This window comes from Pristiophorus japonicus, chromosome 7 (genome assembly GCF_044704955.1).
Source record: "Pristiophorus japonicus isolate sPriJap1 chromosome 7, sPriJap1.hap1, whole genome shotgun sequence".
Classification (NCBI taxonomy): Eukaryota; Metazoa; Chordata; class Chondrichthyes; family Pristiophoridae; genus Pristiophorus; species Pristiophorus japonicus.
In genome coordinates this window covers 125603345-125618508 of record NC_091983.1, presented here as the reverse complement: position 1 = coordinate 125618508, position 15164 = coordinate 125603345, and the positions used below count along the sequence as shown (strand labels likewise).

Sequence of the window (15164 nt, the reverse complement as noted above, 5' to 3'; positions counted from 1 at the left end):
TGACAGCAGCCTGGGGTGAATCCTTCCCTCTCGAGAATCTTGCTGCCTCCCTATGACAGCACAGTTGAAATTGGGTATACAATGAATCTATGAAAATTGTGAGTTAAAACTGGTACCTTTGTGTTTGTGCTGACTTATCTACAACAAGGTTTGAAAATGTCCTTATCTCACCTCGTAATTGATAGCCTTATCTGTAATTTGGAAACAAAAATTAAAGGTATGTCAGAAACTCCAGGGAAGGACAGAGACTTGGCCGAACCCCTGTGGATTAATTTTTTTTTATGTATAGAGTGGAATTCTGTAGATTAATAACCAAGAGCAAGGACCTTATCCTGGAGTATTTTAATAGATATATGCCCCTTGTTTAAATTTGGGTGCTCTCATCCATTCATTCTCTTCGAAACATAGTCGAAATGTTACTGCAATGGCTGCGTCTCGGTCAGTCCAGCTATACAGAGATTATTGGTTGGCTGATTTTCAATTTATAAATATGACTTACTAGATCTGACAGTGGACTGCAAAACCAATAAAATAGCTGAAAATTTAAGAAGCTAAAAAGGTTATTACAGATGCACCTTGTAAAATTGTTTTGTCCAGATCACATTCCGATTACATTTTTTTTCTCAATTTTTTCCCCAAATGTAGGCAACTGCAGACAGATGTGCAGTGAAAGATGAAGCAAGGACATGGGAAGGTACTCAACATTTATACTGCTATTTTGAGAGGCAAATTTAAGAAGCATTGAATTCTACCACTTGAATGTTTCTGTGTAAGCCAATAATCATGTACAAGTTTAAAAAAAATCTATTTACAAACAACATAAAAGAAATATCTGAGCTCAATATCGTACTTCCAAAAGCACATTCCATATATTCATTCTTTGAATGCTATCTATTTACCTAATGAGGCCCAGCATCAAATATTTTCTAGCTGTGGAGCTCGTCATAATTGCTGAAGCTGAAAAATTATATTTCTAGGTGTTTTAACCATGAGCCATTTTTATACTGGCATTGTTTTTAGTTTGAATTCTGCATGTGTAGCTCCATGTTATATATATTGGTCAATCTGGTCCCTTATCCCAGGTTTATGTGGGTCTACTATTCTAGCATCAAGACAAAGAAGCCAAGTTTGTAATATAAATGGCAGGAGTTGGCATACTGATGCTGGTCTCCCAGAATCTAGAGCATTAAACAGCACTTGTATAAAAGTGGCAAAAAGTATGGACACTGAACATTGAGTTAAACAGTGATCTTCAGACCTGATCTTAGCTAGTTAATGAATGCTTCCTTATTTATTAAGCTATGAAACTTTTACACCTTTTGTTCTTTCAAATGAGACATTAAACTGAGGCCTTGTCTGTTCAGATGCACTTAAAAGCTTTAATTTCACTATTCAAAGAAAAGCAATTTCTTTAACCAGGCTCTGCATAAAAAATCCTGACTGAAGGTCTGCACTTAATAGAAAGCCTGTATATAATGGCTATCTGATACAGCAGTAAATTTAGCACACATTTCAATGGTTCTTCAGGGAGACCCGTAAAACAGCCACCTTTTGGAATCATCGGCTGGGTGATTCCTTGGAACTGCTCCTGTTCCACCCGTGTTACTTTGCTGGAATGCACAGGGGGCAGAGGAAGTTCGGTCATCGCACCTATACTGGCTCTCTGAAAGAGTTTTCTACAAAAGCAAAATATTGCGGATACTGGAATCTGAAATAAAAACGGAAAATGCTGGAAATCTCAGCAGGTCAAGCAGCATCTGTGGAGAGAAACAGAGTTAATGTTTCAGGTCTGTGACAAAGATTCACAGACCTGAAATGTTAACTTTGTTTCTTTTCACAGATACTGCTTGACTTGCTAGATTTCCAACATTTTCTGTTTTTAATCCACTTTTCTAATACGTTTTGTTTGACTCTCAAAGATAACATTATAGGTGTGATATATTCACAGAGCACAGCACATACAGCTTTCTATAATGACAGACAGCATCTCAGAAGTTCCAGAAGCTGCTGGTCAGCTGACTCATTTATTCACCTGTAGTTGCAGTAACACAATACATCCACATCCACAGTGTGGAGCTACAACATTACAAGCTTACAGACATTACAGTTCTCCCTCCTTAATGAAGAAGTTATTAGAACAAACATCAAACATAACTTGCATGTTTATACGTAACAAAGGATATGGACTTATTTTGCCATATTTACAAATTTAACTTAAACACTTGTTTTCTGTTTCGAAGGGGATACCTTCGCTCTCGAACAGGACCTACAAAACATGGTGTCGAATTTAAACTCATTCGAGGTTGATCCTGAGGAATGTTTTCCTCCACGGGATTTCTTTGATTTTCAATTAAACTCACTCTAACTTCAGACTGTTTGTTTTCCTGACTCGGACTCAGACTTTCATTCTGATTCTCTCCTGGATTTGTTTCCAGTACATTGGATTTAGGATTTGCTACTGGTGTATCAAAACTCTCTGATGAGTCAGAAATAATTGAATCGTTCCCACCTTCAACTCCTTCCATGTCTGTAGGTAAAATATGATCAATTTGAACAAACCTAACCTGTCCATTATCAAACAGCTTGACCAAATATGTGCGAGGACCACATATCTTCACGACTCTTCCTAGTAACCACTTTAGCCATTTATGGTGATGGTTCTTCACTCTCACTTTCTGATTTAATTTCACACTTCTCTCTTTTACTCTACCTCTATCATGATTCTCTCTCTGTCTTAATTGTGTCTCTTCCGCGGACTGTGCCAAATTTGGTTTTAACAACGAGAATCTGGTTCGTGGCTGTCGTTTGAGAAACAACTCTGCTGGTGTTCTACCAATAGTTGTATGAGAAGTATTACGATACGTAATCAAAAAATTAGCCAATTTGTGATCCAATGACAACTGCCGTTTCTTTGGATTTGGATCTAACATTTGTTTTATGAGGGCACATTTTACAATTTGTACAGTGCGCTCTGCTGCATCATTCGAAGCAGGATGGTATGGTGGAACCTTGGTATGTTTCACACCATTTTTGCTCGTGAATTGTGCAAATTCTTTTGAACGAAATTGTGGTCCATTATCCAAAACAATTTCTTCAGGGAGGCCAAATGAAGAAAATAAACTTCGTAAAATGTCTAATGTTTTACTTGTTGTTATTTTCCACTTTGGAAACACCTCAACCCACTTCGAATGACTATCAATCACAATGAACAATTGTTGTCCTTCTCGGTCAGCAAAATCAATATGTAGCCTTTGCCACACCCTGAGAGACCATTTCCATGGCTGTAATGGTACTGATGGTGGTTGCTTGCTTACCGATTGACATGCCATACACTGACTTACGATGTACTCTATATTGTTGGCATGCAGGTGCAGCAGGCGGTTAAGAAAGCAAATGGCATGTTGGCCTTCATAGCAAGAGGATTTGAGTACAGGGGCAGGGAGGTGTTGCTACAGTTGTACAGGGCATTGGTGAGGCCACACCTGGAGTATTGTGTACAGTTTTGGTCTCCTAACCTGAGGAAGGACATTCTTGCTATTGAGGGAGTGCAGCGAAGGTTCACCAGACTGATTCCCGGGATGGCGGGACTGACCTATCAAGAAAGACTGGATCAACTGGGCTTGTATTCACTGGAGTTCAGAAGAATGAGAGGGGACCTCATAGAAACATATAAAATTCTGACGGGGTTAGACAGGTTAGATGCAGGAAGAATGTTCCCAATGTTGGGGAAGTCCAGAACCAGGGGTCACAGTCTAAGGATAAGGGGTAAGCCATTTAGGACCGAGATGCGGAGGAACTTCTTCACCCAGAGAGTGGTGAACCTGTGGAATTCTCTACCACAGAAAGTTGTTGAGGCCAATTCACTAAATATATTCAAAAAGGAGTTAGATGAGGTCCTTACTGCTAGGGGGATCAAGGGGTATGGCGAGAAAGCAGGAATGGGGTACTGAAGTTGAATGTTCAGCCATGAACTCATTGAATGGCGGTGCAGGCTAGAAGGGCCGAATGGCCTACTCCTGCACCTATTTTCTATGTTTCTATGTTTATCAAGACCTGGCCACCATAAATAACTGCGTGCAAAACTCTTGGTCAAACACATTCCCAGGGGTTGGTCATGGAGGTATCCTAATAATTTGGATCTGAATTTATTTGGTATAACCACTCTTGCACCCTACAGGATACAATCTTTATCGACTGATAATTCATTCCTACGAATGAAGAATGGATGAATATGGTTTGGCCATCCATTTGCAATATAATCGTACACCGTTGACATCACTGGGTCACATTTAGTTGCTCTACCAATCTCTTCAGCTGTGACTGGCAGTTCATCAATGTATGAAAAATAGAACACTTCTTCCTTATCTGGTGTAATTTGTGATGGGGAAGGCAATCTAGACATTGCATCAGCATTACTGTGATCAGCTAATTGTCTGTATTCAATATCATATGTATATGCTGACAAAATCAAAGCCCATCTCTGCATTCGGGCGGCAGCTAATGTTGGAACTGGGGACTTTGGATGGAGGATTGTTGTTAGGGGCTTATGGTTCGTAACGATGGTAAACTTACGACCATACAAGTATTTGTGAAACTTCTTGACCCCAAAAATTAATGCCAAAGCTTCCCTTTCGATTTGCGCATAATTACTCTCATTGGCACTGAGAGTGCATGAAGCAAAAGCAATTGGTCTCTCCTCCCGACTACGTAATACATGAGAGATTACTGCCCCAACTCCATACGGAGAGGCATCACATGCTAGCTTAATCTCCTTAGATATGTCATAGTGAACTAACATGGTGTTCTCTACCAATTTGCTTTTACACTCCTTGAATGCTGTATCTTTTGACCACTTCCAATGGACCTGTTTTTTCAATATTTCATTCAGTGGATGTAATACTGTAGCCAAATTTGGTAGGAACTTCCCATAATAGTTCAAAAGACCCAAAAATGAACGAAATTCAGTGACATTCCTGGGAGTGGGTGCATTTCTAATTGCATCCAGTTTTCCCATGGTTGGATGTAAACCATCTTTGTCTACTCTGTACCCTAAGTACTCCACTGAGTTTTTAAATAACTCACACTTACGAGCAGACATTCGTACTCTGTGCTTCTCTAGCCGTTTGAGGACTTCATTCAATATGTTATGAATTTCCTTATTTGGTGCTGAAATTAGTTTGTCATCTAAATAACATACTACCCCTTCAATATCTTGCAAAATCTGGTTCATCACCCCTTGGAACATGGCAGGGGCAGAAGACACTCCAAACGGTAGCCTATTAAATTGATATCGGCCTAGATGAGTATTTATAGTCAAGCATGTCTTGGACTCCTCATCTAGTTCAAGCTGTAAGTAGGCATTCGTAAGATCCAGTTTTCAGAAGATCTGACCACCTGTCAGTGTTGTGAACAAATCTTCTATATTCGGCAGTGTATTGGGGACATTACCCTCTCGAACCTGGTTTACGGTTACTTTATAATCACCATACAATCTCACCTTACCATCGGACTTAGGTACAACATCAATGGGTGTAGTTCAATTACATCGATCGATCTTACAAGTAATGTTCTCAGTCTCTAGTCTTTTTAGTTCTTGCTCAACTTTCTCCTTGAGTGCATATGGTATGGAACGTGGCTTGTAGTAAACCGATCTAGTGTCCTTCTGTACCCTGATACTTGCCTTGAAGCCTTGGATCGGACTGTCCGATTCACAGAACACCTTCGGATACTTCTTCATAACCTCATCCGTTGATGCAAATCTCGGTTCAACACGGAAAATCTCATTCCAATCCAGCTTCAGTGATCTCAACCAATTTCTTCCTAGTAAGACAGACTTGTCTCCTTTCATTACTATTAGAGGCAAGTTCTGAAATTGATCTTTATATTTCACCGGTACGTTGATACGACCTACCACAGGCATGTTCTCTCTCGAGTTGCTTCGCAGCTCCATCTTGGATTTCTCCAATGGGAAATCACGCAATTTGTCGAGTTATAGTGACTCCGGTACTACATTCACGGATTCCATTAGTATATTGAATCCCGCAACCTCGATGTGGATTTTGATACTTTTCGAATCGCTGTCCGTTAACCCCGTGCTCCTGATGACGTGTAACTCTAATATCTCCTCATCCTGTTGTTGTTCTTCCATGCTATGTCGTCTCTGGGGATTTCTACTCATAGCTTTGAACGGTAGACTCATAGCTTTAAAAGCTGGTTTACCCTTCAGCCTTCGCAAGATGCCCAGTTTTTCTGCAGAAGAAACACTCTGCCTTCACATAAGGACAACTTTGAACAATGTGTTGTCCCAGGCACCTATAGCACGACTTTGGTGCTCTGTTAGAATTTCCAGTTTCTGAGACTTTGGGCCCCCACCGCCTTTTACTTTGAAATCTGCATGCAATTCACCTCGGTTGCCTGATGACTGTAATTATGATGAAATTCTCGGGAATATTGATCGGCCAAGCCCATCGACCTCGCTGGCTGACAAGCCATCTCAAAAGTCAAGTCATCCGTCGTCAATAACTTTCTTCTGATCTTCAGCCAAACTTCACTTGAAGGAAGTGTTGTAGCTGTATAACCGAAATGCACTTTCGCCAGGCGCAACTTCCCACTGGGAATGCGAGAGCTCTGAATTTACCCTTGTAGTACCAATCTACTGTGTGTCTGTGTGCAGATGTAACATATATTTATTTGATATATTCATGAGGTAGTCACACCATCAGTGTATGTGCAGTAAATGCAGAATATAACTCCAGACCTCAAATGTTAAACTTGTTACTACACAAAATAATTGCTTAAAGGACCATTATTCACTGTTAATTATATACAGAGCTTGGGGCTGAATCTCCCTGGGTTGCAATCCCAGCAGTTACACTGTGCTCTTCAACACTAACCCTGGAGGGGTTTGTAGGGTCAGCGGAAGAATCGGACTGAATGGGCTTTCTGAAGCCTACCGACCAATGGAAGCTGGAAAATCCAGCACCCACTCATCCAGCGATAGTTTCTGCAGCCTCTTGTGTAACGGGCACAACGTTGAATTCCTACCCCCCCCCCGCCCCCCCCCCCCCAAAATATCAATTTCTTCTGGGGTTCAGGCTGCTTCTCTGGTGGGGGCAAAGCCATCCTTCTGGAGGCTGGTACACCTCAACTGACTCGCCATATTGACCATTGATACGCTGGGTCCTGTCTGAGCAAAAAAGCATGATCATTCCAATCCCACTGCCTCTACCCGCTTCACCATCATTTGCTCTGTAAGGAATGGATGGCGACTCTGCCCCTTACCAGGCAAATAGGAAATTCCCAGAAATGATCGGGCTTGGGCTGAACCGAGCCTCCACTGTTTCTGGGAGGTTCTGCTGGTTTCCTGCCAGAATTACAGCAGGGGCTGGAAGAAACGCCGAGGAATTTTGGCTCCTTTGTATAAAAGAACTATTGGGACCTCATTTAGCAGCAGTAACCTGTAGCACAACCTAATAAAGATAATGCAGTTATTCATTAGAAATGAGCACCTCGCGGCACAGGAACACAAATATGTAGTCGACTCCTGCTAGAACAGAGCAGGATTGAAATTCAGTTAGAAGTTGAGGAAGACTTAGGGAAGTGAGTGAATTTAATGAAATAATTTGCACATAATCCTCAAGACAAGCACATTATTATAACAGAATGCTATGTTCTTGTTCATGAATCATGAATGCTGCCAGTGTGGCGAGTATCATGCCACATAAAAAAACATTCTTTCTACTGCTCTACTCAAAAATGTTAATGTGAGAACCTCTCATTAAAAATACATTCTATTTCATAACAAACATGATGGATGGTGTATTAGGGCTAATGCTGATGAATTATGCTTGAGAATTTCTTTTCAATCCCGGTAATTCTAACATCTGGCATTTCATTTTTGCTTTTCATTAATGCATCTATTGTGATTTAAGCTGTAGAAAACCAAGACTATAAAGTTGCATGCCTATAAAGTTGGCATGTTGTAATATAATGATCGATGCAGGAGAGGAGTCTCAAAGCATTGCAAGATGGTACCTGTACAGGAAATTGTTTTTTTTTGATGTTGTTCAATTGAATTGGCTCCCTTCAAATAGCTGAAAGAGACAACTCAGTTCCCCAAGGGGATTGTGAATGGATTTCAGTTATCATTTTTATCTATTTTTTGTGTCAAGGTACTGAGGGGTTCTAACTAAGCTCTGTCTTTGTTTGCTGTTTATTAAAGATAATGCGTGTTCCTGCAGCCCATAATAATTCTGGTTTACTGTCACTTGTGGAGGGGAGGTGGCCAGGATTGAATAGTGGAGACGCTGGGGTAAATAGATCAAAAGTCAAGAGTTTAGCTTGATTATATTTTGAAATCCATAAATTTTTAGGCAAAACTTTTGCTCAGGAGATTCAATAGATTGAGTCTTAAGGTCGATTACAAATCGTCTGAGGAAGCGTTGGGTCTCAGAGTCTAAATGATCTTTTCTTGTTCTATGCTTTCTTATTTACATTTAATATAGATAAAATGGAAGTTTCTATTGTGCTGGCTTCAATATAGAGTTACAGTAACTTTCCATTATGCAGGCACTATGTTGAAAAGACTGCTCACTAAGAAAATATAATATTCAATTTCGACACTCGGTCATAAGAATTTGTACATCCAGGTTAACTGTCCTACTAAGTCCACAATCTGGCGGGCAGGAAGCACATGCACCTTTCCATATGGAAATGCACACCCTGCCATATTGGGAAAGGAAAAATATAGGCATCCAGAGTCTGGTTCTGAAACAGTTGTTAGTCCCTTTGCATATGAAAATAAGAAGCCGAAAGCCTGTTTTAGGCCCCTACTTCAAGACTGGTTTTCCCTGAGGCACTCAGTAAAACCAGACCTTTAGATCGCCTGCGATATACAAAGTATGTTTTTCACATTTACATACCTAAACACATATTTAACAAAAGCTCACTGTCTCTCCTGCCTCCCCCCTGATCATCGTCTCTCCCGCCTCCCCCACCACAATCACCGCCACTCCTGACCCCGCCGATCACTGCCTCTCCCAAAACCATCCCGATCATTGCCTCTCCCGGATCCCCCACCCCCGCAATCACCGCCTCTCCCAAACCCACACCGATCATCGCCTCTACCAACACCCCCGCCGATCACTGCCTCTACCAACACCCCCACCCGATCACCACCTCTCCCAAACCCACCCACGATCACCGGCTCTCCCGACACCCCCCAATCATCGCCAGTCCCGACCCCCCCGATCCTCGTCTCTCCCGACCCCCCCGATCATCGCCTCTCCAGACCCCCCCGATTACCGCCTCTCCCGACCCACCCCCGATCACCGGCTCTCCTGACACCCCCCAATCATCACCAGTCCCGACCCCCCCCGATCGTCGCCTCTCCCGACCCCACCCACCCGATCACCGCCTCTCCCGACCCCCCCGATAATCGCCTCTCCTGACCCCCCCCCGATCCTTGTCTCTCCCGACCCCCCCGATCATCGCCTATCCCGAACCCCACCCCGATACCGCCTATCCCGACCCACCCCCCTGATCACCGGCTCTCCTGACCCCCCTCGATCACTGCATCTCCCAATCCCCCCGATCCTCGTCTCTCCCGACCCCCCCCCGATAACCGCCTCTCCCGATCCTCCTGATCAGCACCTCTCCCGACCCCCCCGATCCTCGTCTCTCCCGACCCCCCCCGATCACCACCTCTCCCGACCTCCCCGATCACCGCCTCTCCCGACCCCCCGCCGATCCTCATCTCTCCAGACCCCCCCGATCACCAGCTCTCCTGACCCCCCCGATCATCGCCTCTCCCGACCCCCTACGATCCTCGTCTCTCCCGACTCCCCTGATCACCGCCTCTCCCGACCCCCCTGATCACCGCCTCTCCCGAACCCCCCCCGATCACCGGCTCTCCCGACCCCCCCCCCGATCACCGCCTCTCCCGAACCCCCCCGATCACCGCCTCTCCCGAACCCCCCCCTACGATCCTCGTCTCTCCCGACCCCCCCGATCACCGCCTCTCCCGACCCCCCCCCGATCCTCATCTCTCCCAACCACCCCGATCACCGCCTCTCCCGAACCCCCCCGATCACCGCCTCTCCCGACCCCCCCGATCACCGCATCTCCCGAAACCCCCCGATCACCGGCTCTCCCGACCCCCCCCGATCACCGCCTCTCCCGAACCCCCCCGATCATCGCCTCTCCTCACCCCCCCGATCACTGCCTCTCCCAAACCCCCCCGAAAACCGCTTCTCCCGACCCCCCCGATCCTCGTCTCTCCCGACACCCCCGATCACCGCCTCTCCCGACCCCACCCCGATCACCGCCTCTCCCAACTCCCCCGATCACCGCCTCTCCTGACTCCCCCGATCACCGCCTCTCCTGACTCCCACGATCACCGCCTCTCCTGACTCCCCCGATCACCGCCTCTCCTGACTCCCCCGATCACCGCCTCGCCTGACTCCCCTGATCACCGCCTTTCCCGACTCCCCTGATCACCGCCTTTCCCGACTCCCCTGATCACCGCCTTTCCCGACTCCCCTGATCACCGCCTTTCCCGACTCCCCTGATCACCGCCTTTCCCGACTCCCCTGATCACCGCCTCTCCCAACCCCCCCCCGATCATCGCCTCTCCCGACCCCCCCGATCACCGCCTCTCTCGACCCCCCCGATCACCGCCTCTCCCGAACCCCCCCCTACGATCCTCGTCTCTCCCGACCCCCCCGATCACCGCCTCTCCCGACCCCCCCCCCGATCCTCATCTCTCCCAACCACCCCGATCACCGCCTCTCCCGAACCCCCCCGATCACTGCCTCTCCCGACCCCCCTGATCACCGCCTCTCCCGAACCCCCCCCGATCACCGCCTCTCCCGAACCCCCCCGATCACCGCCTCTCCCGACCCCCCCGATCACCGCATCTCCCGAAACCCCCCGATCACCGGCTCTCCCGACCCCCCCCGATCACCGCCTCTCCCGAACCCCCCCGATCATCGCCTCTCCTCACCCCCCCGATCACTGCCTCTCCCAAACCCCCCCGGAAACCGCTTCTCCCGACCCCCCCGATCCTCGTCTCTCCCGACACCCCCGATCACCGCCTCTCCCGACCCCCCCCCGATCACCGCCTCTCCCGACCCCACCCCGATCACCGCCTCTCCCGACCCCACCCCGATCACCGCCTCTCCTGACTCCCCCGATCACCGCCTCTCCCGACCCCACCCCGATCACCGCCTCTCCTGACTCCCCCGATCACCGCCTCTCCTGACTCCCCTGATCACCGCCTCGCCTGACTCCCCTGATCACCGCCTTTCCCGACTCCCCTGATCACCGCCTTTCCCGACTCCCCTGATCACCGCCTCTCCCAACCCCCCCCCGATCATCGCCTCTCCCGACCCCCCCGATCACCGCCTCTCTCGACCCCCCCGATCACCGCCTCTCCTTACTCCCCCGATCACCGCCTCTCCTTACTCCCCCGATCACCGCCTCTCCTTACTCCCCCGATCACCGCCTCTCCTGACTCCCCCGATCACCGCCTCTCCCAACTCCCCCGATCACCGCCTCTCCTTACTCCCCCGATCACCGCGTCTCCTTACTCCCCCGATCACCGCCTCTCCTGACTCCCCCGATCACCGCCTCTCCTGACTCCCCCGATCACCGCCTCTCCTGACTCCCCCGATCACCGCCTCTCCTTACTCCCCCGATCACCGCCTCTCCTTACTCCCCCGATCACCGCGTCTCCTTACTCCCCCGATCACCGCCTCTCCTGACTCCCCCGATCACCGCCTCTCCTGACTCCCCCGATCACCGCCTCTCCTGACTCCCCCGATCACCGCCTCTCCTGACTCCCCCGATCACCGCCTCTCCTTACTCCCCCGATCACCGCCTCTCCTTACTCCCCCGATCACCGCCTCTCCTTACTCCCCCGATCACCGCCTCTCCTGACTCCCCCGATCACCGCCTCTCCCAACTCCCCCGATCACCGCCTCTCCTGACTCCCCTGATCACCGCCTTTCCCGACTCCCCTGATCACCACCTTTCCCGACTCCCCTGATCACCGCCTCTCCCAACCCCCCCCCCGATCATCGCCTCTCCTGACTCCCCCGATTATCGCCTCTCCTTACTCCCCCGATCACCGCCTCTCCTGACTCCCCCGATCACCGCCTCTCCTGACTCCCCCGATCACCGCCTCTCCTTACTCCCCCGATCACCGCCTCTCCTGACTCCCCCGATCACCGCCTCTCCTGACTCCCCCGATCACCGCCTCTCCTGACTCCCCCGATCACCGCCTCTCCTTACTCCCCCGATCACCGCCTCTCCTTACTCCCCCGATCATCGCCTCTCCTGACTCCCCCGATTATCGCCTCTCCTTACTCCCCCGATCACCACCTCTCCTTACTCCCCCAATCATCGCCTCTCCTGACTCCCCCGATCACCGCCTCTCCTGACTCCCCCGATCACCGCCTCTCCTGACTCCCCCGATCACCGCCTCTCCTGACACCCCTGCCAGATCACCGCCTCTCCTGACTCCCCCCGATCACCGCCTCTCCTGACTCCCCCGATCACCGCCTCTCCTGACTCCCCCGATCACCGCCTCTCCTGACTCCCCCGATCATCGCCTCTCCTGACTCCTCCGATCACCGCCTCTCCTGACACCCCTGCCAAATCATCGCCTCTCCTTACTCCCCCGATCACTGCCTCTCCTGACTCCCCCGATCACCGCCTCTCCTGACTCCCCTGCCAGATCATCGCCTCTCCTGACTCCCCCGATCACCGCCTCTCCTGACTCCCCCGATCATCGCCTCTCCTGACTCCCCCGATCACCGCCTCTCCTGACTCCCCCGATCACCGCCTCTCCTGACTCCCCCGATCACCGCCTCTCCTGACACCCCTGCCAGATCACCGCCTCTCCTGACTCCCCCCGATCACCGCCTCTCCTGACTCCCCCGATCATCGCCTCTCCTGACTCCCCCGATCACCGCCTCTCCTGACACCCCTGCCAAATCATCGCCTCTCCTTACTCCCCCGATCACCGCCTCTCCTGACACCCCTGCCAGATCACCGCCTCTCCTGACTCCCCCGATCACCGCCTCTCCTGACTCCCCCGATCACCGCCTCTCCTGACTCCCCCGATCACCGCCTCTCCTGACTCCCCCGATCACCGCCTCTCCTGACTCCCCCGATCACCGCCTCTCCTGACTCCCCTGCCAGATCATCGCCTCTCCTGACTCCCCCGATCATCGCCTCTCCTGACTCCCCCGATCACCGCCTCTCCTGACTCCCCTGCCAGATCACCGCCTCTCCTGACTCCCCCGATCATCGCCTCTCCTGACTCCCCCGATCACCGCCTCTCCTGACTCCCCCGATCACCGCCTCTCCTGACTCCCCCGATCATCGCCTCTCCTGACTCCCCCGATCACCGCCTCTCCTGACTCCCCCGATCACCGCCTCTCCTGACTCCCCCGATCATCGCCTCTCCTGACTCCCCCGATCACCGCCTCTCCTGACTCCCCCGATCACCGCCTCTCCTTACTCCCCCGATCATCGCCTCTCCTGACTCCCCCGATCACCGCCTCTCCTGACTCCCCCGATCACCGCCTCTCCTGACTCCCCCGATCACCGCCTCTCCTGACTCCCCCGATCACCGCCTCTCCTGACTCCCCCGATCACCGCCTCTCCTGACTCCCCCGATCATCGCCTCTCCTGACTCCCCCGATCACCGCCTCTCCTGACTCCCCCGATCACCACCTCTCCTGACTCCCCCGATCACCGCCTCTCCTGACTCCCCCGATCATCGCCTCTCCTGACTCCCCCGATCATCGCCTCTCCTGACTCCCCCGATCACCGCCTCTCCTGACTCCCCCGATCACCACCTCTCCTGACTCCCCCGATCATCGCCTCTCCTGACTCCCCCGATCACCGCCTCTCCTGACTCCCCTGCCAGATCATCGCCTCTCCTGACTCCCCCGATCACCGCCTCTCCTGACTCCCCCGATCACCACCTCTCCTGACTCCCCCGATCACCGCCTCTCCTGACTCCCCCGATCATCGCCTCTCCTGACTCCCCCGATCACCGCCTCTCCTGACTCCCCCGATCATCGCCTCTCCTGACTCCCCCGATCACCGCCTCTCCTGACTCCCCCGATCACCGCCTCTCCTGACTCCCCCGATCATCGCCTCTCCTGACTCCCCCGATCACCGCCTCTCCTGACTCCCCCGATCATCGCCTCTCCTGACTCCCCCGATCACCGCCTCTCCTGACTCCCCCGATCACCACCTCTCCTGACTCCCCTGCCAGATCATCGCCTCTCCTGACTCCCCCGATCATCGCATCTCCTGACTCCCCTAATCACCGCCTCTCCTGACTCCCCTGCCAGATCATCGCCTCTCCCAACCTCCCCCCCAATCACTACATCTCCTGACCCCCCCCCTCTACACCTCCCCCAATCACCACCTCTTCCAATCCCGCCTGGTCATCTCCTCTCCTGAACCCCTAATTTCCAAACCATGATCAGATAATTATTATGTAGTATTAGAACTCAAGGCTGACTCCACAATTCAGCTTTCAGCCAGGAGTAACATCTTGGGAAATCATGGAGACGCAGTCCATGATTTTCCAGCCATTAAAATGCGATTTCAGTAGATTAGCCCCCCCGGATTGCGGAATCATTCCCAATAATGTTAATCACGAGTAGGAGAGTTTTTGAACTGTACGATATGCTCTACGTCAACCATGAAGCACCTAGTTGCATAGGTCAGTGATCAGCCCATGTTGAAGGATAAATATAACCGCCAATACAATGAACGTCTTGTACAGATGGTGCTGGGAAGATGCCATTATCTTATTCAGAGACTGATCCCTCTGCAACAAGATGCTGATAACTAAAGTTTAGTTTTTATTGCTCCTGCGCAATTCTCAAGTCTGGACATTAACAAGGCCTTAATGGTCCTCAAAAAACAATTCGTTGGCTCATTTTCATAAATAGATTTTGGTATGGGAAAAGACAGTGCAGCGGAAAAACAAAAAAAAACTTTTCCTTTTTTTCTGCATTTACTCCACACATGTTTACTTTATTGTAAATCCTTGCACATACAGGAAAATATGGCTCTTATCGTAGCAAGTATTCTATTGAGTTGCAATCTAGTACATTGGCTATAATTTAAACTGGCAT

General features: G+C 50.1%; 1 protein-coding gene across 3 annotated transcripts in view; it reads left to right on the top strand.

Annotated features, from left to right (window-relative positions):
• LOC139267266 (synaptotagmin-like protein 1) overlaps positions 1 to 15164 on the top strand; it is a 338973-nt gene that overhangs the window by 145929 nt on the left and 177880 nt on the right. For all 3 annotated transcript variants that reach the window (XM_070885306.1, XM_070885305.1, XM_070885304.1), the window contains exon 6: positions 646 to 694. In XM_070885306.1, the coding sequence (XP_070741407.1) occupies positions 646 to 694 (49 nt within the window). The remainder of the gene's footprint in view (positions 1 to 645; positions 695 to 15164) is intronic.